General features: G+C 38.2%; 1 protein-coding gene across 2 annotated transcripts; it reads right to left on the reverse strand.

The window, feature by feature from the left end:
* Nucleotides 1–1345: 1345 nt before the first annotated feature.
* On the reverse strand, nucleotides 1346–25099 carry ZDHHC7 (zinc finger DHHC-type palmitoyltransferase 7). Of its 2 annotated transcripts, XM_042797711.1 has the most exons (8): nucleotides 24930–25098; nucleotides 18491–18576; nucleotides 14674–14996; nucleotides 11732–11856; nucleotides 6505–6601; nucleotides 5940–6021; nucleotides 4599–4729; nucleotides 1346–3591 (listed from the first exon to the last, which is right to left on the reverse strand). In XM_042797711.1, exons 3-8 carry the CDS (start codon nucleotides 14977–14979, stop codon nucleotides 3415–3417), a joined length of 918 nt encoding a protein of 305 aa, XP_042653645.1. In that variant the 5' UTR covers nucleotides 14980–14996; nucleotides 18491–18576; nucleotides 24930–25098; the 3' UTR covers nucleotides 1346–3414. The 2 variants fall into 2 exon arrangements, with proteins under 2 accessions (XP_042653645.1, XP_042653646.1); XM_042797712.1 differs by lacking the exon at nucleotides 18491–18576 and having other exon boundaries at nucleotides 24930–25099.
* Between the last annotated feature and the right edge of the window lie 264 nt (nucleotides 25100–25363).

The following is a 25363-nucleotide window of genomic DNA, read 5'->3' on the forward strand; positions in this document are numbered from 1 at the left end:
TGAAAAGAGTAATGTGCATCACAATAGCACATATGCTACTGTGACACAGTCACGAAATACTGTAAAAACTGAATAAGAGTGTTTCTCCCTGGAGAAATTCAGAACATAAAAAGCATGAATAAATGACACAAGCAAAAAAAATTAACAATCTCATCAATCAGGAAGCACCAATTCATATTCAACCACAAAGCACATGGCATGAATTGAACCGTTACTCTGTTCAAACACTTAAAAATATACAGAACTGTAATGCTGGTGCATTTCATTTTAGTGTAATTAACAGATTCAACAATCACTGTCCCGTCCAATTTCTGTATTTCAAAACCTCTCATATCACTGTCTTTTTTCAATAGTATGGAATACACTCACATTAATACAGTGCCAATGCAGAGAAGTGAGAACAATCAGAGAAAGACAACACTTACATAGGACAGGCATAAAGGAGGCCAGAAATTAATTCTTGCTTGTCATTGCTGCTAAGACTTCAGAAAAGGTTAATGAAACAACCTCACATTTCTACTAGAAACTAAACAAGAAAACAAAAGATAAAAACTCTTCCCTAAAATATATGTAAACACAGCACAGCCTAACTGTTGTGGCATACAAATATAATCAAATCATTAAAATCCTTAAATATACAAGAAGCAGTGGCACCAAGTTTATATGAATGTATTTGGAGCTATTTTCTCCATAGAAACAGCAGTGTATAGAAGTGTGGTATTCTATCCAGAAAAGGTAACGAAGTATTTTGTAGGAGCTGCTGCAAACACCAGATAAACTGCTTCCAGTCTCTCCATCCTTTACTGCCTTTGTCAGCGCCGTTTCCGCCTCATCCTCACCCTTGCTGGGTCACTTGTTCCGTTGACAACTACCTGAACTGCTGCTTTCTAGGCTGCATATTTGACTCTTTGCATCTGAAGCTACAGAACTAGTGGCAAAAGTCAACATTTGTGCAGAGAAACTAGAGTCCTAACCTGTACTTTACACAAATATCTTGAAAGTGAGAAGCCTGAAATACTTCCTATTTGAAAACTCTTAACTGAGTATTTACTGTGTGTTTTCCCACTCGCCTGAGACAAGCAGGTACTAACAGATAAGCAGTTCTACCCGAGGATGCAGAAAAGGAAATGCCTATGAGCAGCTAAGCAGTTAGCATAGCTTAAACCCCTTAATAAGCAGAGCAGCATCTTTAATTTGGAGCCGTATCATCTGTTACTTGATATACATGTACATATAAATTACAAGCCAAAGGATGCAAGACCATTACCCTGAAGCTGTTGTAATCTAAATATATGCAAATATGCATATAAATGTGCCAAAAAAAAAATGACACGTAGAGCAGAAGTTAATCAACTAATACTTCATTACTTTATTCTTTTTTACATTAAAAAAATTACAACATAACAAGGGTTTGAAAAGCCAAGTAAACCTGATTTCACACACGCACACATTTGCTAAGTCACAGGGTTCAACCGCTTGAAGTGATATTTTCTGATTTTCCTCAGGATATTTTATTAATCAATATACACATTAAGAGCCTCATGACAAAGCCAGACACATTTTTTTCTCAATCTTTAAGATGTGCAACTGAATATGCAAAGATTCTTGTACAACTTCCAACTTTCCCCTCAGTTACATGAGATGTAGTTTTGTTCATTTGACTGCAATGTCATTGGATGTGTCCACCTAGAAATTGTCCAGTGTTACACACCATCTCCCCCAAGCAAAGTGAACATATTATATAATATTGCACAGTTTTGTTCACAGGGCCATGGATAATAAATGGATCCCTTAGTAATTTCACCCACCCAATGGTATAAAACCCAATGAAGCTGGAATCAAGATGCCACAGACAGTTACAAAGAAAAGGAGAAGCAGGTCACTGAAAAAAAGAAAGTATAGCTTCTCTAGTACGTAAACTTTATACTGCAAGATTCTTCAGCACGTTGAACTGCTTGAGGTGGGACAGATCATCAGTGCTACTGGCGAAGCAAAAGCAAGAACAGGACAATTTTAAGGCAAGTCCCAGAACAGGGAGCTATTTACTTTCTAGGCACAATTTCAAGCTATGCATCAAGGCTCCTGCTTTATCCTTTACATTATCAGTAATTTATAGAACAGATTAACAATACTACAAAAAATAGTCTAAATCTAATTTTTAAAGAATCCAACTTTCAGCTGAATTTCATTATTTGCAGCTTGTATTTCATTGTTTGCAGATTTATCAACATTTCTTAGCACTACTGTTGTTTGTCAGGCCCACATAAAGCAGTTCTAGATCTATATTGCTCTCATTTCTTGAAAGTAGTTTTGGTTGGAAAATGGTTAAATTCAAAATAATTCCTTCTATTACAGATCCTTCTACATTTAAGCTGTTGTACTTGAGAAAGAGGCAACCTCCCTCATTTCACTAATGTCTTTGTTCAAGGGATCATTAAGTTAACAGCTTTCCTTCTATGAAAAGTCTGTACAACAACAAAGGGGCAGAGCAAGACTTTACAAAGACAACTGTTTTCAGTTAATTAACTCCAGTCTGAAGTACATTCATTTGAGTCTCACACAGGAAGATACAGTCACTGGTCCCACTCACCCCTGCACAGAGGACTAGATATAATCCTCAACCACCTACACTTAAGTTCCTCTAGAACCAATGCATTAAGAATTGGAGATGCATATCTGAGGGAAGAATTTGGCCCACAGCTGTTACTTAAAAGTGTTGTTTACTGAAGATTTAGAACTTACCTGAATGTCGTATGAAATTAATACTGCCAATCACAAGACATGCTTTTGTGAGCCTGGGAAGACATTTGGCAGGGGTGTAACAGTGCCTCGGGTGTGTTACGCTGTTGTGTGCACCAGTCCTTTGAATCACTTGCATATGAGGAATGTGTGCCTGAAGTGGGACACAAGAGTACAGCTCTGTTTATTAGGACAAGCTGAAATAGAACTTAAAACTGAACAAACCACTATTCCCTGAAAACTGGATTTAGAAGGCTAGGTCTCATTTGAGATCTGTTTCATCATAATGCTCCTCCTTATGATTGACAACTGCACCTAAGTATATACTTTTTATAAAAACACACAGGTAATTCCCCAAACATTTATCAAATAAAAAGGGTTTAACAAAAATGGATAATTAATCTCAAAATAAATTACAGTAGCATGACAACATTTGGCTTCTTTAGTGTGACCACGTGCTTTTCCTTTGTTATCTTGCTGTTAAGACCATTACAGATCCAGTTCGTGTCTCTGACAGTTAATGAGATGTCTGTGACAATAAACGTATAAAATTCTGCTTGCTACAAGCAAATGTCTGATATCAGTTTCACCTGGTCACAGATTATATGTAGACAGCCTCCTCTGGCCCCAAATAAATATTATATAGTATTCTTGTAAGTTCCAGCATAATTAGACTCAAACAGAAAACTCCGGTCCTCCTTTCTTTGCTCTCAGTAGAAGTCGCCTGATTTGAAATCCTGCAAAAGGATTGATCCACAGGAGTGAAGGTTGACCCCCAAAAACCGATTTCATTCCTTCCCAACGTAGTCTCCGCTCCCATGTTGGCTTTTCACTCTTCAGTCTTTCAATCTCCTGTATATTAACAGACATGCAGTGACACACCGTTAAGTCTGAAGTTCAGTAAAGTCTACCAACAGTTACCAAAACCGATGACTATTTTGCATTCTTTTAACATATAGCTACTAAGCTGATTAGTTTCTTACTGTTATTTATTTAGTAATGAAGAAATAAGAATGGCTGATTTAGCCCTGGGGGTAGAGGGCAGTAGATGACTTAGAACACAAACTGTGTATAAGAAAGTTGGTCTACCTCTTCCCCTCTCAAAGACAAAATGACCAACAAAGCTGATGTCACAGGAGAGGATCTGCAGGCAATATACCTACACTAGGAGTTGTTTACACAGTTAGTGAAACCAGACAATAAGGCTTCCAAGAAGGCTTTCACACTGCAATTACTGAAGCTTGGCTTACTCTCCCAAATGCATTGTTCTGATGATCATTTTTTGTACTTCACACTGATGAAGGCTCGATATTTACCAATTGTATAGTACAGAGGCACACTTAATTCCTCATGTTACACTCAAATTCCTTATGTATCCCATCAATTACCTGTCACAAAACATCCTCTCAAGGCTTAACACTGCAGACCTAAGGGCAAAGGTCCAACTATGGCTATACTCCAGTAAAGTGTATCAAAGTAGAGGGAAGTGTGAAGGGTTGATACAAGATAGCTAGGTTAAGTCTAAACCTGAGAAAATCAGACATTTCTCATGACATATATCAGGAATTTGTGACAGTTGAGAAGCGAAAGTCCAAGCTGAAGTCAGAAGCTGTGCAATCTTTGTAATTGAAAACCTTATTAAAAATTTTATGTCAGAAAAGTAAATCATGCAAGAACTTCTGTTAGAAAGCAAACCTCAAGGAAGTGTTTCAATCCTTACAACTGTAGAAAATAAAAATTATGAGCTATTTTAGGTTTGGGGCTTTCTCCAAAATAAGGGCCTTCCCTCATGCAAATAAAACATCTAAACACACCTTCCTAGAATAATTGTTACAGCATACAAAAGTAGAAGTCTTTACCGTTTCATCATTGCATATTGAGTGGATTTGGGTCCCAAACATGACTGCAGTGAAAGTGAGAAACAGAAAACCCTCAAGGCACAAGAAGATCATCAGGATCACAGTTACAGGTGGGGAGAAGTCACTGCATTCTGTGAAAACAATATATGTAGTTATAAAAAAAAAAAAAAAAAAAATCTATAGTACTTGTTCATACTGAGACATCCCCTCTTCGAAGAACAGTAAAAGCTAAATACCTGATACTTGAAACAGTTTTTCACAATAAAAACAAACATCTAGTTTCTAGCCCTGCAGCAGCTTTATTTGCTACCCAAGGAAATAAAGAATTTTAAGGAAGTAACACTTTTAATGACTTCTAAAGCACATGGTACTGCATTACTGCAATCCTGCCTCAATATTTCAAGGATGTAAATAATTTTTTGCACATAAGAATTTAAGTACTCTGAGCTGCACATATATAAAGATGAGAATAGTTTGAAGTTTCGTGCATGACAAACACTGTAGAAACCATCACCGCTGTCAGCTCTGACTTGCTACTTAAGCCAGATGATCCATTTTGCTGTGATTGCTTTATTATTATTTTTTAATTCACCACACAAAGTAATCAGGTTCTGACTTACACTTATGGTAACACCTCTGGAGATCCTCTGATCAACTGATTACCTCAATTAGTTAAACAAAGAAGAAATGGGAAAGTATACAGGAAGCAGAATGTTTCAAGTTTAAAAAAAAAAAAAAAGACTAAAGATTCCATCCATTTAATGAAATATTCAGAAAAAAAGTTGCACGGATTCTCCTGTTGCTTCAGGTACCAGGAGAAACATATGATCTACCATCTTTTGTCAAAAGCACAAGATCAGAATTAGCGCTGGCACCTTGGAACATTAAGCAATGCAAGTCAGAGCACTAAGATAACTGGGACGCTTTAGGAGATTTCTGTTTTATGGGACCCCCACAGTTGCCTCCAGTAACAGAATGAGAGAGAAATTTGTTTAAGTTTCAGCTGCTGTTCACAGAACTATGGTGGGACACACAAAGCCGAGCTTGCAGCTTCAGGTAATATGGTGCTGGGGTGGTTGAGGACCAGCTATCTGTTTCCTTCCTATAAGCAAGGCAGTAAATTTTTACTATGTGGAAAGGGAGTGAGAATGCCCTTGACAGCCACAGCTCTTACAGTGAATGACTTAGAGAAAGAAACAGGGATGAAATATTTTCAGGACCTCACTTTAAAAAGATTGAAGTCCTGTAATATTTCATACATGGGACTGAAATAGGTGGAACGCTATGATTTTCCCTTAATATCTGCTAGATTATGACAGTGAAAGTTAAGTATTTGCTTACCAGTCCACTGCCCTCGGACACAGGAGAAAAACTGAAACCCACACAGTATGAGCGCATGAGCTGAAATTAGGGCTATATACATCTGGAAATAAGAGAGAGTGCTTACTTTTGACTGCTGTCAGGTAGTAAACCAGACATTCCTTTCAGCCAGCTTTCACCACTGCACAGCAAATATACTTTCCTATTTCAATTTTTAATTCAATACAATGATGTAGAAACAAATTCTAATTAAGCTTGAATCTAAAAACGTGGGCAACAACGAAAGTTTAAGGATTAGCTCCCTAAATCACAGTACCATTTCACTAATTGTTACTACATAAAACACAGCAAAATAGCAAAATTAAGGTAGTTTAAAATAACAGCATTTTACAAGATTAAAATGGGTATGAACAGAAATATCTTCCTGTTAGGAGAATATCTTTCATAGAACGAGAGAAAAAACCAAAACAAAACAACACAAAAACCCCTGTGCCTTTAAGCCATTACTCACTACTAAGCACAACCGAAATTGTTATAATCAAGGTAGAGTCATACTGAGATCAAGTTACTGTTGATTTTCACTTACCGTAAACAGAACAAAAAATCTCTGATTTTTCTCCCCCACACAATTATTCACCCACGGGCAGTGGTGATCCATCTTTCGAATACATCGTTTGCAAATACTGAAGGAAAGGAAAAGAGATTTCTGTTGAGAAACAACACTTCACATTTTAATGTAGAAACATGGGTATACAGTGACATGCTGAAATCTTTTTCTTGATAAACCGCAAACAGTGATTTTATCTGCATTTCTTTAAAGAAACTATTTGTTTACTTACAACGCAGCTTTTGGTTGTTACAAAACTGACCGTGTACATAAGATATTCTTCACGTAAGAAAACCAGTACTAATATGGGAATCATTGCATATCCGAACACACGATCAAGTTAATCCAGCAACTTGTTTTAGATACGTGTGGCACTGAGTGAGCAAAGTGTGTGGTTTTGATTTTTAATTTTTATTGGGTTTTACTATTAAAAAAACCCCTTCCATTCTGGACAAGCTTTTTTAGAGAAAGCAATTATTTCAGGTTTACAGACTTTCAAGTTGTAAATTTAGTTTGAGAATCAGGAAAAAAAAAAAAAAAAAAAGAAATTCACATCTTCAAGAGAAAAATTGTCACACTTGAGGTTTCAACTGGCCATACAATTCTGAACACATGCAACCAAAATCTCAATAATGAGATTTTTGTTGTGAGAACAGTTCACAATGTCACACTTCACTGCCTCAATATAAAACAAAAATATTGAAACTCTAAGCAGCACACGTTCTTTGCTTACTTGTTAATGAATACTTAAACACTATTGTTCTTTGATAGTTATGCAACTAACTGCTTAGTTTCTGTCTGGTTTTGAGTCAAGGTTATTTCCAAAAGGAAGTCAAATATTTCAATAACTCCATTTTACATCTGCTAGGCCTTACAGCACCAGAGGGCTCATTTCTCTTACATTCAGGTCCATCTGCAGCCAAACATGAACAGTTATACAAGAGAAACGGAACAGTTGCAACATGTGTTGATGTTCTTCCATAAATCAATAGCTTAAGTAATGCTGCTATTTCATTTTCCTAGCTTTGTACTTAAGATAGCCGCACACTCAAAGTGTTCCAGATTCTCCTGCAGAACATCCAAAATATTAAGCATTTCCATTTCAGCAGTTAGACAGACAAAAAAAAAAAAAATGCAGGCACTGTTACTCAAAATCCTTTGTTTTTAATGCATGCTTATTTATGTATGGTATCTATGAGTGCTGCAGTGACAAGCCATGAAGCAAAGCTCAGATGATTGTCACTAGAGTGAGGAAAAGGGGGTGTGTGCGGGGAAATCATTGCTCTGAGGCACAGAATAGTTTAAGTCATCACATATGCATGATTATAAGCTAATTCAGCAAGAGGCAGAACATACTCCTGTGCACATTATATGAAGGAATCCCAAATCTTTCACTGCTCTTCTGAAGCTCCCTTTGTCCTGAGCTATCATAATCCAGCCCCTGCATTCCCGCTGCCTCTCGTTTAATGGACATTAAAAGACGATTCATCCTTTGATGCAAGTTACTTTTTAAACAGTGCCAGTTACACATGAAAATCCCAGTATCATAACTAAACACTGCAACTGTTCTCTATTGCAGAAGAAAGAGGTATCATTCAAGAGAAGGCATTCGGAAGGCTCTCCAAAAGATTTTCATTTCACAGCCTCCTTCCAGTAAATTCAGCCACTCGATAATTTCCCCAGCTCTGTGGGAAGATGAGCTAACTCTAGTTACCACAACAGTGCAAGCCTCCTAATGTAACACAAAATACATACTGTCACACTAAAAAGAATATTAATGTGAAGTACTGAGTAAAATCATATCCAGACTCAATCAAGCCAAACACTGGAGGATGTGAGGTTGGCAGGACTCACTTTTGCTCATTCAGTATTTCTCACAAGCCCACGCAGAGCTCTCCAAGACATCAGATGTCTGGAACCCTGCCTTCATTTCTAATCTCACACCACGATTCAATGAACACTTGAAGCCAACAAACTCACAGCAATGCTTAAACCAGTGCTTCTGCGTTCTTCCTATCCCCGTCACTTGTATTCTCTTTTTTCCCCTGTCCAAGCACAGATGTTCATGTAGCAAGTTTGGAGAAGTCACTCTATTAGCTGCAACTTGGGTCATGTCACTGTGCAGAACGCTTATGCCTCGCACAAGAGGAAGGAGCAATCTGGTAGTGAGAACAAGCAGCTGTGGACAGAAGCATGTCTCCTCCAGCTTGGCACTGTTGCTGAATGCACTCAGGCAACTGCAGGTGCAATTCCAGTTTTGAAGGCCAACAGTATTCAGACACCACTAATGGCTTAAGAGAAATTGGTCTGGATAAGAGAAATTCACAGGAAAACTGATGCAAACGTCTCAGTAACTTGATTCTGAGTAACTGTTCTCCACACACAAAGGCAGGCACTCAGAATAGGCTAGAAATAATGACAGCTGTGCGCCTTCAGTGAAAATGAAACAGCATTCACTCAGGATAAGCCTCTTATGCTGAAAATGTAACTGCTTAGTAAAAATCTCAGTTTAATGTATTTCACTGAGGCTAGATATTTAGCTGTAAATAAAAGTTTCTTGTTCTTTTTTCTATCACTAATGTGTATTATGAAATGATTTTTCTTCCTTAAAAGAAATTCCGCTGCAGTGTTGCACAACAATTTTCATAACTGCATCATAAGAGTCTCTTCTGTTAATAATTTACTACTCAAAACATGCTCTGTGGCTTTGAGTGTAAGTATTTCCCAACAGGAACCAACTTCAATTTCCATTTTCAAGTCTCTTCTATCAGCAAATTGCCACTTTGACCACTTGGGTCTAGACCATCCTTTTAACGTCCTTGGAATGGGTTTGTAAGCCAATAAAAAGTTGGCAGTATAATCAAACAAATCTTTTTTCTGTTTAGTAAACTTCTGTAGTGCTAAATCTATGGCAAAGAATCAGATTCTGGTAGCTGGTTTCCAACCCATTTACCTCTCTATGCAGTACGTATTCCATATTCAGAACATTACAAAAAAATCCTTTGTTTTTCTTAAGTAAACAGCAACTACTAGTAGCACATATTGTATGAACAATGGAAACAAAGACAATTAAAACAGATATCCAACTTCTGAGAAACTCATGACAGCAGGCTTACAAAAGGATAGTACATGCACTTTCAGGCTCTACCTTTCTCTTTCAAGTGTTCTGTGAGGCCAGTTATGCACTGTGCAAGCACCAAAATGCATTCTTTACCCTTACATGGAACATCTCACAGCATATTTTAACAAGGCATAAAAAGTAAAACAATTCACAAGACATGCAAAGCTAGTTCCCTAAATCTGTGGTTACTGAAAACAAACCCTTTGAAAGCATTACAGATTTCCTTCATTGTAGATACTACCCGTTCTTGCTCTGCTTTAACAATAAATGTCATTCAAGATCTTGCTATAAACAATGTTTTGAAGTCTCTACATAATTTTTAGTCGTCTTCCACAAATAAATAATTTTTCAATCAATACTGCCTTAACTGGGATCACAGGCTACTGGAACATCCAAGATAACACAGTACCAGCTGAGGACGATGGCCCAGATGTACCCGAGGGACTCTGCAGGGCTTGTCTGAAACATATATCTTTGTTAGCTCCAGGTCTTACAGATAAGCACTGCCCACACAGAGCCATGCAGCTGCAAGAGCTCCAGGATCTCCAATACTCCAGCTTTTTTGCTCATATGCAGGGAGCAACATAAGATGTCTTCATTTAGGGCTACTTCCATATTAGTAAATCCTATCATGACTGAGAATGTGGGAAACACTTTACAAAGACACTGGCAAAGTCTGTGTAGGAACCAGCCTAAATCTGAGATGAGAAAATTAGCAAGATCCAACCTGAAGTCAGCAGAGGCTCTTGGGTGTCCCTTCACCGCACCCCATGAACACAATGCTAGGACATCTGACCAGACTACACAAATCTGGTTTGGAGATTAATTCCCAGAGATTAATATTTTATATTCTGCCACAAGAAAGCAGCTGCACTGCTTCCACCCCCTGGCCCGCGGAGCAAGTGGTGCAGCTGTGTTCATGTTACACCCTACAGAGCTAATAAAGCCAGCCAGAACCAAACTCACTGCACAGGAAGGCCGGCCTGGTATCTGCATCCGTGCAAAAGCTAACCTACAACACAGATAAACTAACTGAAGATAATCCTATACTTGACTATTTATACATGAAACTTCTCCCTTCACACTCCAGATTCAAAAACCCACTCACATCTGAGAGAAGAACAAGATTCCAGTGCCAAGGCTGAGTATTTATAATGGAAATAGCTTCTCAGTCATAACTTTCACACAGATAAGTGACATACACGGAGACATTTAATTTAGAAACCACAAATTTACAGAATAATTTCAGAGTCCTGACAAGACTTCACTCTGTTCTTCTGATGGGCACTAACTCAACGACCTAAATTTAATACGCCACACAATTCAATACACATCACTCCTCACACCTTGAGAGAGCTGCCAGAAACATTTACATATTTATGTAAGTCTTAATTATGCAGGCATATCTACTTCCAACTCTCACACAATAAACATTACAAATGCATATCCACAGTGCCCCAAAACTCAAAAGATTGAGAATTAATTAAAAATGGGCAAATTTACTATCTCTTCCATACCATGTTTAGGTCAAATTATCATCACTGCTGTCTTTATTAAAAAGAATCTTCAATCAGCAGAAGTGCATTTAACCAATTATGCATGCAACCTTGGGAAAATAATCTGCCAATAACTTCAAATGATGTACTATGAAGACAAGAAGACACAAATTAAAGTGACAGTTTAAAACTAATCTGTATTTTCTTAATTTAAGATTACAAAAGTAATTTCTTAAATCAGCTGCTATCAGAAATTTCCTTGAGATTCTCACCTTTGTGCTGCATTATTAACAGTATAGCACAATAATTAGAATGATACACAGGAAAAAAAAATATTCACAGACCAAAAATTATTTAAGACACATCAGTATGATTATTTTAAAACTCCCGAGTCTCTTGCTTCTTTCCCCTCGTCCACATTCAGTTTTGGCCATAGTACATTCTATTTATAAAATACTCTGCAATGTATGAATTTGAAAGTTTATTGGATACCAAAAGAAGATTGTGGGAAAAAATTAACACCTAAATATCAGGAATATTATTCCAAGACTCAATGCGCATAACGGCTTTAAAGAAAACTATGGCATACCTGCAATGGTGTGCACGTTCAGGTTTGATACTACAGCACTTTGGACATTTGTAGATCACTTCTCCTGGTTTCAGTTGCAAATTATCCATGTATTCTTTAGTGGCATTTCCTTTGGGTACAGCCCCCTGAAATCATTTCAATTAAAGGAGAGAAAGCTTCTTAAATGGTATGAGAGCATTTAAAAATACATTTTATGGACTTCATACCAGTAATCTCAGGATAATTGCTGAAATAAATTCATTTATTCAAAGCTTGTCTGCCATAAGCCAGATCATTTCCAAATGAATAAATTACCTCTGCTTGACCTCAAATTCAGTTTCATTTCAGCAAGACTCATTTATGGCCAAGTATTAGCATAACTCTGAGAGAATCTACTGTCACCAGCATACATAAAATGAAGAGGAAGTCACAAGCAGGTACAAGCACTACAAGTACAAGATTTGCTGAGAAGTTACTCTGAACGAGCACTACTAAGGGAGATGTGCTTTCTTACAGCACCATATGCTAACTGTTGTTACATCTGATTATTAGGCCAAGCCATCCACAGAAGTTAAATTAGCAACAACTACCTGAAAGATGGTATTTCAACTCTCTGAATCCAAGATTTAGCCACCTGCCCCATGTACACAGGTTTCTGAGAACCAATCACCCTTTTCTCCTTTATACTTAAGCTTTTAGCTTGGACACTGTCAGCATGAACCATCACTGATTTGTTTAGTCTAAATCTAGTACCCCCTGCTGCCTTCTGCTACTGTGAAAGATTTTTGTATCTACATGGTAAACAGCTGAACTAACTGATCCAGAAGAAATATAACCCATCAGGAAAATACATTATTTTGTAGTGATTAGTTCTCCGAGTTGATCTCCACAGAGCTGCATTAGCGGCTCCATCAACACAATGAGGAAGACTATGAACCAACAGAAACGGCAGGTAGGATTGCTTCTTCCAGTTACAATATTAATCTAGAGCCTTGTGAGATCAGAATCTAACTTTGGACTAGTAAGAAGACAATAATGGACAGCACCACTGTCACCTTGCTTACTTATAAAGCTAAAGGCTTATCTGTCACGGGAGGTAATTGTGAAGTAAACCGGCATGTGAAACGAAAGTGCAGTGGCTTTTCTGTACCAACTCCTCCAGGCCAGCATTCACTTCACACAGGAACAGCCTTCTCCAGGTTGGCTTAAATAATCTGCAACAGTCTATAATTATTTCCTCATTCAAAAAAAGCCCACTGGCAACATCATCACTTTACACAGACACCTTAGGGAAGTTTTCAGAACAGAATTAAGCAACCAGAAGGCACTTCAGATTTGATTGCAAAACACCTCTCTACTTGGGCAGAAAGTTTTTGTTGCCTATGGCATGGAAAAACAATCTTACATTTGTATTGCCTGAGACACAGCCCAAGTTCTGCCCCAGATGAACTCTCAGCTAAATGGTGCTTCAAACTTGAGCTAGCTGGCCTTTGCAGGGGTACAAACCAAAAGCGTTTCTTAAACACTCATGTTGTATTGCTGAAGTGTTTTTCGCAATATGAATGTTCTCATTGAAGTTAATAGTTTGGTGTAAACACGGTGAATTATCTGAGAGAATTCCTAAAGCACAAATTCATCTTGTTCCAGGTAAATTTATGTTTATAAAACACATCTCACATTCACTTATTCATCTGCCACTAAGGTTGATAACTTCAGACCATGCTTTTAGCATTTTGATTATAAAAATATGCTCCATTTCAATAACATCTTTCATATTCTCAGAAGGTCACAAATTCCTTTCAATGAAAAAATCTATTTTTATAGTTGTAAGAGTAAATTTAATTCACATAGGTTTTGAGACAGTTCATTCCTTTTTTTCCTTCAATCTTGGTTTCTATCACACAGTTGTGTCTTCCATTCTGGGAGTCAGCAGGAAAGGAGTGGAGAAAAAAAAGGTAGTGATTCATCTCAATTTCTATCATGTTTTATCCATAAAGAACAACATAGGGCTAGAAAAACACACAGTTTTAAGAGAACATATTTTTAAGCAATCTATCCTTAAACCATTAACCTTCTTAGCTGTCACCGGCTGTAGAAGTTGTAACATTTCATCAGTGGGTGTGGGCTCAGAAGTAAATCAAAGTCCTAGAAAACCATTAACTACAACACCCTGCTGTTTTTTCAAACGTTCCCATAACTTCTATGTACACTGTTATCGTCTCAAAAATCTGGAGAAAATAGGTGGTTTTCCCCTCACCCCTCCCTCCCCAGATTTACTCCCTAAAAAAAAATAACATATTTTAGTACAATATAAACAATTTAATCTCTCGAACTCTTGAATTGAAAAATCCTAAGAAATGCGTGCTTTCAAGAACTCTTACACCTACACTGTTCCAATGTGGGTTCAACTTAAATTTCCCCTCCCACTGATTCCAAATACTTAAACACAACAATGCATGAAACATGCAGGACAACAGTTCTTACTTTATGCCAATATGTGACTGAGGTTTTTCAGCATGTCTACCTTTAAAAGTTCTTTCATGTGTCATAAATGGAAGACATATTTCAAATGATACAACAGGATGAAACTACAACTTCTTATGAAGTTTTGAAAATATATTTGATGAAAAAAAAGTAAGAAAAAACTGGGAAAGAAAAGACTAAAGCTTTATTAGCCTCTTCAGAACCTGGGTTAATATTTTACAGATAAACTATTTCTCACAAGCCTACCTCTTCCTTATAAATTAATTTTATACTGCCTGTTCCTCAAGTCAAGTATTATTTATGGTTTCATTAACAGAACAACACAAAAAGTACAGATATCATCCCTGCACCTTGAGGGTTTTGAATCTGGCACTATTTTTCCTAGCAGGAAAAGACTGATACCACTTCTTCAAATTTCTCTGCAGACGATGAACTACACGAGAGAACAATCCGATGTCAAGGAACGATCGCATACTTACTGGATCAGTTAGCATAGTTCTCAGATGCGATGACAAAGCTAGTACTGCCAAGCAGTTAAAGAGTACACCGTTGATCACAGAGTACCAAAAGTCTTTGGAAGGCAGCAACATGACAAAAGTCACTACGAAGTCTGCATAGACAACCAGAAGCCATGTCATTATAGCACAGACCATACCACAGCCATCTCGGATGAACCAAACCCTCTCTGCCATGTCGGCCTCTGAGGAAGAGGAATCATAGCTGTCATTTTCAGCAAGAAGCGGGTGGTGCTCAACATCACGGAATCTGTGCCCTGATGACTGCATGGTTTTCTGGCCTTACCCTGCAGGAAGCAAAGATCCCATTATTATGCATGAAGAAACTGGAAATACAGGTGGCGCTTGTTTTCATATTTCTGTGGGATAAAACGTATTGAAGTTCAAAATAAATTACTGACATTTTTTTTTGATCAAAACCTGAATTCTGTGATTACATAAAGATTAAATATTCCTGTAATCAAAAGATACTAATTTAAAAAGTTTCATCAACAATTTTTTAAGCCATTTACTCAGTTTTATAATTCTGTGACTTTTTTTTTTTTTTTTAAATCACTGTATTGGGTTGCATGGCAAGGTTTTGGTAGCTGGGGGGGCTGCAGGGATGGCTTTGTGAGAAGCTGCCAGAAGCTTTCCCCATGTCTGATGGAGTCAATGCAGCTGGCTCCAGGATGGACCCACCACTGGCCCAAGCCAAGCCCATCAGTGATGGCGATAGCACCTCTGGGATAATATATTTAAGGTGGAAAAAAAAATAAACCCTCTCGAGTGTGAGAAGTCCTCCCCCTGACAAGGGAGGAACAGCAGAGACAACGGGGCAGTGAACTGACCACAGCTCCCATTCCCCATCCCCTCTGCGCCACTGGCAGGGAGGAGCTAGAGAAAATTGGGAGTGAAGTTGAGCCCGCGAAGGAGGGAGGGGTAGGTGGAAGGTGTTTTAAGATTTAGATTTTATTTCTCATTATCCTACTCTGATTTGATTAGTAACAAATTAAACTAGTTTCCCTAAGTTGAGTCTAGTTTGCCCATGACAGTAATTTGTGAATGATTTCTCCCGGCCCTTATCTCAACCCATAAGCCTTTTGTTTTATTTTCTCTCCCCTGTCCAGCTGAGGAGGGGAGTGATAGAGAAGCATTGGTGGGACCTGGTGTCCAGCCAGGGTCAACCCACCACAATCATGCAACTTCAATGCTTGACAAAGGGACTTTAGAATGGTTTCATTTTCATCTTGCTGCACCTGTAAACTGTTCTTCCTCTTTTGTTAAAAATACAACCTCTTATCTCCAACTAAAATGGCGAAGTCCTCATTAAATTACAGCTCATGTGTCACAGAAAACAGCAAATTATGGCACCAGACTGTTGACTTTTCATAGTGCTCTAGCAACCCAGGGAAGAGCAGAAGGGAAAAACAGAATGGAAATAAAGCTGTTCTAGTACATTGTTCACAATAAAAAAACACAGTAAGTTAGAAAGCAGCTAAATTTGTTGACAAAAGTGCTATTGAGTTGAAAAAACCCACAAACCTGTTACAAAGATATATTGGATAACTTACAAGATGGTCTCAGATCAGACCAAACTTAAAGGAAACAAATGGCAGTGGTTAAATTAGCATGGCAATGGATTACATGAATCAGATTTTCAAAGAACACATTAATTTCATGAATACTCTTTTAGGGCTTTGTTGTTGTTCCAACATGGAACAAAACCAAGACTTGAAACCTTAATAGTTTTCATGAAAACAGAATTATTTTCCAGACATCTCTAACAAGCAAAGATACAGAATGGCAGAACTGAACTGCTATCAACAAACAGGAGATAAATTAAAGCTTAAACATTATGCATCAAGAATAGCCTGCTACTTTAAAACTATAAAATGTTCTAAAAATCATATTGATTCGTGTTATTAAAGGCCATGTCTGAGAGAAACTTGAAATCTTTTATATTGATTGGTGACAGCCATGCAGAAGTCTCCATTTTTTCCCCCTTATTAATGGTAGCCTATGACTGGTAGGAATTATGGCACTTTAACTTACATTCCAAGACCTTGAATATTCGCATCACTTTGTTAAGTCTAAAATGGTCAACATGACCATTTGCCTGGTACAGAGATTCACAGGGATAGTTTTCAGATGAAACCATGTATTTCTAAACCTTTAAAAACTCTTAGTCCTACCTATCAGGAATCAGAAAAAACATATCCTGTGCAGTAAATCTTTTTGATCCTTAAGCCTTAATGCTAGAACTAGGTAGGAGTAATCCAAGAGATTAGAATTGAAAACAAGTATATGCAGATTGCAGTGTAGATATCCCAGAGCAACAGTTAAAATAGCCACCTGATACACTCACAGGACACAGGAGCTACGTTCTCTGGTTGTAAAACAACAAACTGAAATAAAGCTCTGGTGCTTGCATCTAGTCACTAACAATGCAATGTTACAGCTTCTACTAGTTACACTGTGATTTCTGTCCACACAGTGGGGTTTTTTGGTTTGGTGTGTTTTGGTTTTGGGTTTTGTTTCCCTTTTTTTTTAAAAAAAAAAAAAAAAATACAAAAGTCCCCTCTCTTACCAGAATGTGTTTACTAAGCCATGGATTAAGGTAGTCACACACTAGAAAAATACCTTAGAAAAGAATAAACTTCACCTCCCTTAAAAGCAATTCAGGTTTACCTTAACCTAGATAAGGCTCTCTTTTCAGCCACTTTAAGTTATCCTAATCTTTCTAAATTTTTACAGTTAAAATTACAATCTATGCCAATTAATTTCAATAGCACTTTGGGACATCACTCACCCCTTGTGGTCAAGACTTGAATTTTCTTTTACAAGTTTCATGAAGCCTATATAATTAGCAGCTGGAACATGAAGATAACTAGGCAAATCAGCTATTTAATCAAAAAAGGGCATATACAACTGATAAGAAATGTTATTGTCTAACTTTTCCTCTCTCAAAAAAAAAGTACCCACAAAAAAGTATGTACAATAAACTTATTACAACTTGAAGTATATGAAGAGATGACAACTGAACAAAGGTATCAGACACAAAATGCCCAACAAATGCTCTAAAGAGCCAAACTTCTAAAGAGGTAACTGGCAGTACTACAGAAACAGTCAAATACAGCCCATTCACATGCTGTTATTTTGTCAAAATATTTTTTCACTGGCAAATTCTGCTTTTGTTAACCCAAACTTCAGACAAATTCAACCAAATTCACAATAGCAGAAATGCTAGCTTTTCCTATTTTTTTAGTATTCATTTTTTTCTCCCATTTTATCTTTTTGTTTAAAAAAGTCAATACATAAGTAATTTGGAAAATTTTTTCAAACAAAATTTCTGTTTTGTTTTTTTTTTTTCCTTCATCAAAGGACTATTTAGAAACCCCACTCCTTCAAGACCTCCTGCTTCACAGATATTTTGAGGCGCCTACAAGGCATCAATGAATCAAAACCAACCTCCCAATTCTGAAGCTCCCTATAGAACACAAACTTAGAATTCCTTCCATCTAAGGTGCAATATCTCAGAAGAAATACACAACTATTTTTCAATCAGGGCAAGTTTTCAGCTGCTCAAATCAACAAGTTGCCTTAAATCAGAACAGACCTCAAGATTCTGAACACAAATAAATCGTTATTTGTGTATGTCATGACAAACCTGAATTTTAGATCAACTCTGCAAACTCCTTTAGCATACAAATGAAATGGCATAAAATTACTGCATTCCTTTTGTTTAACTGTGTTAAAGACAACCAAGAAAATTTTTAGCACAACAAAAAAACCCACATACCTCACAAGTGTTTTGTATGTTATTCTGACATCATGTTTTTCCTTTGGGCTACTCTATGCTATTCACATAGTCATATCTGATGTAATCTGAAAAGACATCAGCAACAAACTGATTAGGAAAGCACTCTTGCTTCATCAAGAAAATAGTGTTAAGCACAAATAAAATATATGGATGGCAGTACTTTGAAATATGCTGCATGTACTTACAGCAAACAAGCTTCTGATTAAGAGGAAAAAAACCTCTAGATTAAGCTATCAAAGAGAGAACTAAAAAACTCTAAAGAGTGTTTCAAGTAACATTATAACTGTCTTGTTCATTGCTTCTAAAATGAGTTGGATAATGTATCCAAAGACCTACTACTTTTTCCTGTCTGTCACTCCTGTATGACTAAGAGCTACAAAGTATACAAAAAATAATCTTATTTGACTGCAGAGTTTACAGCAAGGTTTTTGGTAGCAGGTTATGAATAACAAAAGCATGCATTACTACTGCTATTTTTATAACTGTTAGATAATAGAGGATACAAGATCATATTAACTCTAATTATTAGACCAAACTATGGCCAATTTAAAATAAAGCAGCTACTCATTCCAGAACCTGTATATAAAAGAAAACTGCCCATAATTACGCCAAATGGAATATGCATTTAGAAAGTTCTCCTTGCTAAAATTCCACCATATAGGCAATTACTATGTGACTTATGATATACAAATCAGTATAAGGACTAACATGCTACCATAAGACATTCCAATCATGCTTCAGTTTACAATACAAATGTTCCACAATCTTGAATCACATTCCTTCATTTTCACAAGGACATAATACTGAAATCCAACACAGATTGTGCAAAGTAAGAAAGCATCAGTAGTTATAAAGTGTAGATGATTTCCTTTTTCATAATGAAAGAAGAAGAGGAGGCACTTATTTTATTTAGAAATCCAGGTACTTCAAAGCTTGAAAATTTTAGCAGTTAACTTTTGGAAATCATGACATGGCATTTAGAGCAGGACTGCAGCACAAAAACCTTCAGTTAGATGTCTGTTTGGAGGAGAGAACAGAAGAGGTGTGGGCCTGAATTTCTGACTGGAAACATTAGTGAGCACATGCATGCTGCACAGAGAGCGCTGCTGCACTGGTTTCTGGCAAATTAAGTCTGGACCCCTGTTCTGCTCAACATCGACTGCCATTGCTGTTCTCTCACCCAATCCTACTGCTGCAAACTATAACATCTGTCTGGCAATTAAAGCCCCAATATGTGATCAAGGAAGAGTTTCTTGCTTTGTTTTACACAGTACAGAATAAAATGACTAGCTTGGAGTAGGAATTTCAAATTTGTGTCCATTTAAAGTTGGCTAAAGAAGTACCTAGGCTTATTTCTTCAGTTGGTTTATTTTTCTAGTATTTAAAATAAGCTTTGTGACATGGAAGCTTCACTCTTTTAATTGGTAGGTTAATTTAAATTAATATATTGAGAGTAATGTAAGGATTCTGAAATTTAACAATGAAGTTCTTCAGTATATATTTTCAAATTTTCCTGAATCAAGGGTAATTATACCAATGCAGACTTCCCCTGAAAATGAGAAGCCTCTTGTCTTATTTAAACAAACTCATATACTCTATTGCATGCCTAAAAGGTAACGCAAATGCTTATTATGCACATATAACTGCATGAAGCTACTGATTGCTTTCTGGTTTGCTTTATGAATATGCTTTTATACTTTTGTTAAACAAGTTTCACAATATTGTGAAATCCCCAAGCATTAAGTTGTCATTGACATGGCATTTTGTGGAATCCAAGTAGAAACACTCAAGAAGATGGGTTTAGTGTGTGTCACTTTAATTTGCAGTGTCACCCACCCCTTCTCTGTGTCGAAGATGACAAGCAATAGCAGACGACACACTAAGCCTCTGCAGGTGAAATATTAAAGTCAGAGTAATCATCCAAAATTGTTAACAGAGAATTCATTGACAAGACAAGGATATGATTTGTTCAGCCAGTTCGCTAATCCTAAATGCAATTCTGTGCAAAATTTCAGGGTTTATCGGAGCCTCATCAGTTATTGGTTTAAGTGGAAGTGACACCACAGTTCAGCTTTTGCGAGAATAATAGGTTTAGGCATTCTTACGTGCTTTCTCCTTCCCCTGCTCCTGTGTGCCATTCTCCTCTCCAGCTGCCTACACCATTACCCTCTACCTTGGTCCCCTTCAAGGGGAAGCGGATCAATGTTTGAAGCACTTAGACTTCATGAAGAGCTAAGCATCCCCACTGAGATGGCTACAGCTTTCCTCCAGACTATTAATTTATTTGCTTCAATGCCTGTCCTAACCAAATTTACATTGAGCTTTTGTTGTATACTTAAAGAACAAACCTCCAGGACAAAGCATGATACTTTAAAATCCAATATGCCAAGCAACAGTTTTTAATCACTGTTTAAAAATCTTTAGCATTGGAAGATAAAACTAAATTATTCCATGTTTCATGCAAAATTTCATCTGTTTGCACAGGTGATTGTATTAAACTTAATCTGATGCTTTTCTCTTGGGCATTATTTTAAATTATAAGGTTGAGAATGTCTCATCTGACCTGTGCCTCACTGTTAATGAAATGCTGGCCCAAAATCCAGATATATTGTTGGAATAAAAAAAAAAAAACTTCTGAAGAAGTTCCATCACAAACTCATGATCACTGGAAAGATGGACTTGTAAAATGACTAAGATGTTTTTAGTTTTCTAATGGTGCTAAAGAAGATCCACTGCAACAGCAAATCTCCCTTCTCCAAGTTGACTGGAAGAAGGTTACCAAGGGCATTAGGAGATTGAAAGATGCAACACAACTATTGTACCATAAGGCCCCTGCACTGTGAATTAAAAAAAAAAAAAAAAAAAGGGGGGGGGCACTTCAGGATTAAGCGCAATCCTTTTTCTTGCTATTTTTAGAGGAAGAAAGGAAAAACATTGTTGTGGGGGAAAAAAAAAATCTAACTTTTTTTTTAAACGGATATAAAAATAAGAATTTATATACAGGCTAGATATACATTAGCTGTCAAAGCTTAAATCTTTTTTGGTCATTTTTTTCTTCGGGCTATACAATGGACAATTCCTGAGATTCCTCATCTTTCAGTTACAACACAGTAAAGAGAATGCTTTTATTTCAAAATGTCTGATTGTGTAATGAATAGTTGTAGGGACAGTAACAGATATTGCACACTAGAATAATAATCCTGCAGCTCTTACATGCGACAGATTTAAATCCTACCTAGAAAGCACAGCATTGATGGCAAATCAAAATCACAGAACTGTAGTCTCATTAAAAGGTTACAGTGTAAACATTAACTTCAATGACTGCAAAAATTTTAAGTAAATCAAATGGGCACACCTACTACTGAATCTAATTCCATGGCAATTTGGACCATTCATTGTGACAGATAAATATCCATCAGATAATGTCTAGCCATAATCACGCCTAATTTAGGTGAATAACCTACTTTTTATTACAGATACATGCAATCCAAACTGCAAAGCCATTTAATAAGTAAACTGTGGCTTGTTTCAACTTCTCAGTGACTGGTCTAGCAAACAACCTCAGAGCAAACAAAGCTACTCCAGTAACTACCTCAACCCACAACTGCACTGAAAACCCTCTAGCTCAACCCCAGCAACAGGCCAGCTCTGTACAAGCAGCCCTCTGCTAGGGCTTCAGGGCTCCCCTCTCTCAGCAACGACAGCGTGTAAGAACGGCAAGAGTAGCGAGTATTCAGAAGAACCAGCCCAACAACTACAATCCCAATTTAGCCCTGTCAGACTCAACTTTTGCTATCTGTAATTACAAAGAGATATGCCCAACTTCAAGAATCTGGGACACATGTAACAGTGCACACAAGTCTGGAAAAGAGCAGATGAACTAGCTTGTGATGGCAACCCATGACACAACCCCAAACTTACCCCCAAAACTATCCCATACCCTCAGTGGCAAAGCTCAGCATCTCTCTAAATCCTTGTTGCTTTTGTTCTAACTTAATATATTTTGTGCCATGTTTATCTCACGAATTTCCTGTTTATGCCTTCTAGTCCTTCTTTGTACTGACCTGTATCTGCTCTACTCCAGGCACACAGTGACATTTCACAGTGGAAACACCTAACTAATGTGACGCTGCTTATACGCAAACACCTGGCAACACGTTCAAGAGAATCTTCAAGAAGTACAGATTTAACACAGACAAGTTGCAAGCTATTGTGATGATTCTCTTTACACCAGTCTCTTACGATATAGCAAATGTCAGGTGATAAGAAAACACTGGAATTGTTTCTTTTCAGCTTTCAAAAGAGGATATGCTTATTCTAAATAATCTCAGAAAAGGGGTATACAGAAGAAGTACTTAAGCATAAGTATGGATGTCTTACAGTGAAGCTGGTCATCTAGTTACTTATGTCTTTATGCCCATAGCATCTTTCTAAACATCCTCAAAACCCAGCAATAAAAATTCAGAGTAAAACAAGTTATGCAAAATGTAAGAAAAAAAATTATGCATGTCTTCAGAACACACATTTATAAAAAGTATTAAAGAGCTTTGCTATCAGCAATAAATCCAATAAATTTGTGATACCAAAATACTTTGGTACAAGATACTTTTCCATAAGCATGAAAATAACATCCAAGATGTTCAGCAAGGTATCTTTTTGATAACATTTTTTGTCCCCCACAGATGTGGAAGTCAAAGAAAATAAATTTCATAAGACTTTGGTACCCAGCAAAGATACATACTATCCAATACATGAAGTGTTCACTAAACTACAACTGCAAGGACAGACCCTTCTGGATTAAAGAACAATCTTTACTTGAGAGAAGGACATGAATAAATTGTATGGCTGGGCTTTGTACCTTACTTCTTCTGGAAGAGGGCCACAAACTCAAGCTCAGATTAGGCTCCAGAAAGCTAGCTGCTTAAACCAATATCGGTATCGTTATGTGGAAACTAAAAGTTTTACTCCTTTGCCAACAGTATTTGGATGAACCACATTCTGGTTTCATTTTTTTAATTCTAATTTTTGCATTCATGAATATACTCTATATCCTCACACTCAACTGATGATAGCTTTGGTATCACATTTACTGGTTGCACTGTGGTATCAGGCTGGCAAGCAAATTTTTCTGTCAGTTACCCATATCCACATGTGATTCTTTCTTCCAGGTTCCAAAAAGTAATGTTATAGATCAAAGCTTAACTATTTTCACTAGAAATTTTCAATATCGATTAAAGGAGTGTTAAAGAATGTGCTTCAATGGTTCCTCATATCAGACACATATAGAGACCAACATTTCCTCTATATTCCTCATCTTCAGCCTATCAACTGCTGCTGAATTCTATCAATTTACTTCATTAGAAGTTCTAGGTCTTCATAAAAGGCATAAAAATGAAATCCATCAGACATATATGATATAAAATATACCACATTATAACAAAACCAAGAAAGTTTGAGAGATGAAAAGTATTATCAATTTCTTCTAGCCACAAAGAGCTTTCAGCTATTTAACCCTAATCTAAAACCACTAAAGTTTTACATTGATTTAATCTCCTAATGAATCAGTACAGATCTATTTTATCTGTAAATTTTCAAAGTCAGAGAGCATCCACTTCAAAAGATCTAATTTAAGTCTGTTAATGTGAAGTCACATTGACTTCAACCTAATTACATCTTCAGCAAAGCAAACAGTTACATCACTGTAATTCAGCATCCTGATACCATTATACAACTGTATATATAGTATAGAAAATAGCCACTGATTTCCCAATTCTTTTTTTACAGCACAGATCACATATGTGCTGTGCTGTACAAATCAACCCTCTCATTTTTCGGAGTGTGAACTATTTGCATTCCCACTTCCTGTAAGTGCTGTTCTTCCCTCCTGGAAATAAGGAAAACTAGCACCACATAAATCAGAAAAACTCCCTAGAGCAAGTGCTAGGACATTACTGGAAAGCGCGGTGTGTCAAGTGGCTGCCGTTCCCTTCCCCTTCAGCTTCCCACGGCGGCAGCTGAGGCTCTACAACACACCTGCGCTGGGACTCGGGGACACTTCCGTGCACTTGCTCCCAGGGCTGCTGACAGAACATTTTTATTTATTTATTTTATTTAAAAATAACCCGAAAAGAGGCAGGAGTACAGCCAACACCTAGAAGCACCCCGTTAAGAACTGACACCGAACACCGGCAAGGACGGAGAGTGAGGGGGCGCCCAGCCCGACCTGCCCCACGAGAGGAGGCTGATCCCCGCTCACCTTCCCCCGCTCCTCCTTCGCCGGGGCTTCACCGGGCCGCCGGGCCCCCGCGAAGGCCGGAGGGAGCGCAAGGAAAGCCCGCGGCGGCCGAACCCGGGTAGGGGCGGGGGGGAAGGCGGCGGCGGGCGCCCTGAGGGGAACCGGCGCGGGGAGGGGATTTACCTCAGCGGAGGCGGCCCCGCTGCCCTCCGAGCTGCGGCTGGCGCCGTGCCGGCGGCGCGGTGGGGCGAGCCCCCCGCCGCTGGACCGTCGCCACCGCCGCCGCCGCCACCGTGCCCGTCGCCGGGCGCTCCGCGGAGCCGCGGACGGCCGGAAGCGGGAAGGGCAGAGCCACAGGCGGCGGAAGCCCCCACAGCCCCGCACTGCGCAGGCGCCGCGGGGAGGGGCGGGGGGCGGGGGACTGAGCGCGCTGCGCAGGCGCCTCACGGACGGGGAGGGCAGCGCCCGCCGTGCGCATGCGCAACCCCGGCGGGACGTCCTTGGCGCCGGCTGCTCTGCTGAGGGGCGCGCATGCGCGCGCCGCCTGGGGGAGCGGGTTCTCGGCGGCTGCAGCGAGGTGGCTTTTTTCCTCCCCCCCCAACTCCTCTCGTTTATCA

Source organism: Tyto alba, unplaced genomic scaffold (genome assembly GCF_018691265.1).
Source record: "Tyto alba isolate M040663 unplaced genomic scaffold, T.alba_DEE_v4.0 Super-Scaffold_26, whole genome shotgun sequence".
NCBI classification, from domain to species: domain Eukaryota; kingdom Metazoa; phylum Chordata; class Aves; order Strigiformes; family Tytonidae; genus Tyto; species Tyto alba.

What these genes read in the sequence shown, in the direction of transcription:
- ZDHHC7 (XM_042797712.1), bottom strand. Translation starts at nt 14,979, where the DNA reads ATGCAGTCATCAGGGCACAGATTCCGTGATGTTGAGCACCACCCGCTT. An exon ending in TGTCCGAGGGCAGTGGACTG is followed by an intron (nt 4,730 to 5,939) that starts GTAAGCAAATAC and finishes TTGTTTTCACAG; the next exon opens with AATGCAGTGACTTCTCCCCA. An exon ending in CAATATGCAATGATGAAACG is followed by an intron (nt 3,592 to 4,598) that starts GTAAAGACTTCT and finishes GTTAATATACAG; the next exon opens with GAGATTGAAAGACTGAAGAG.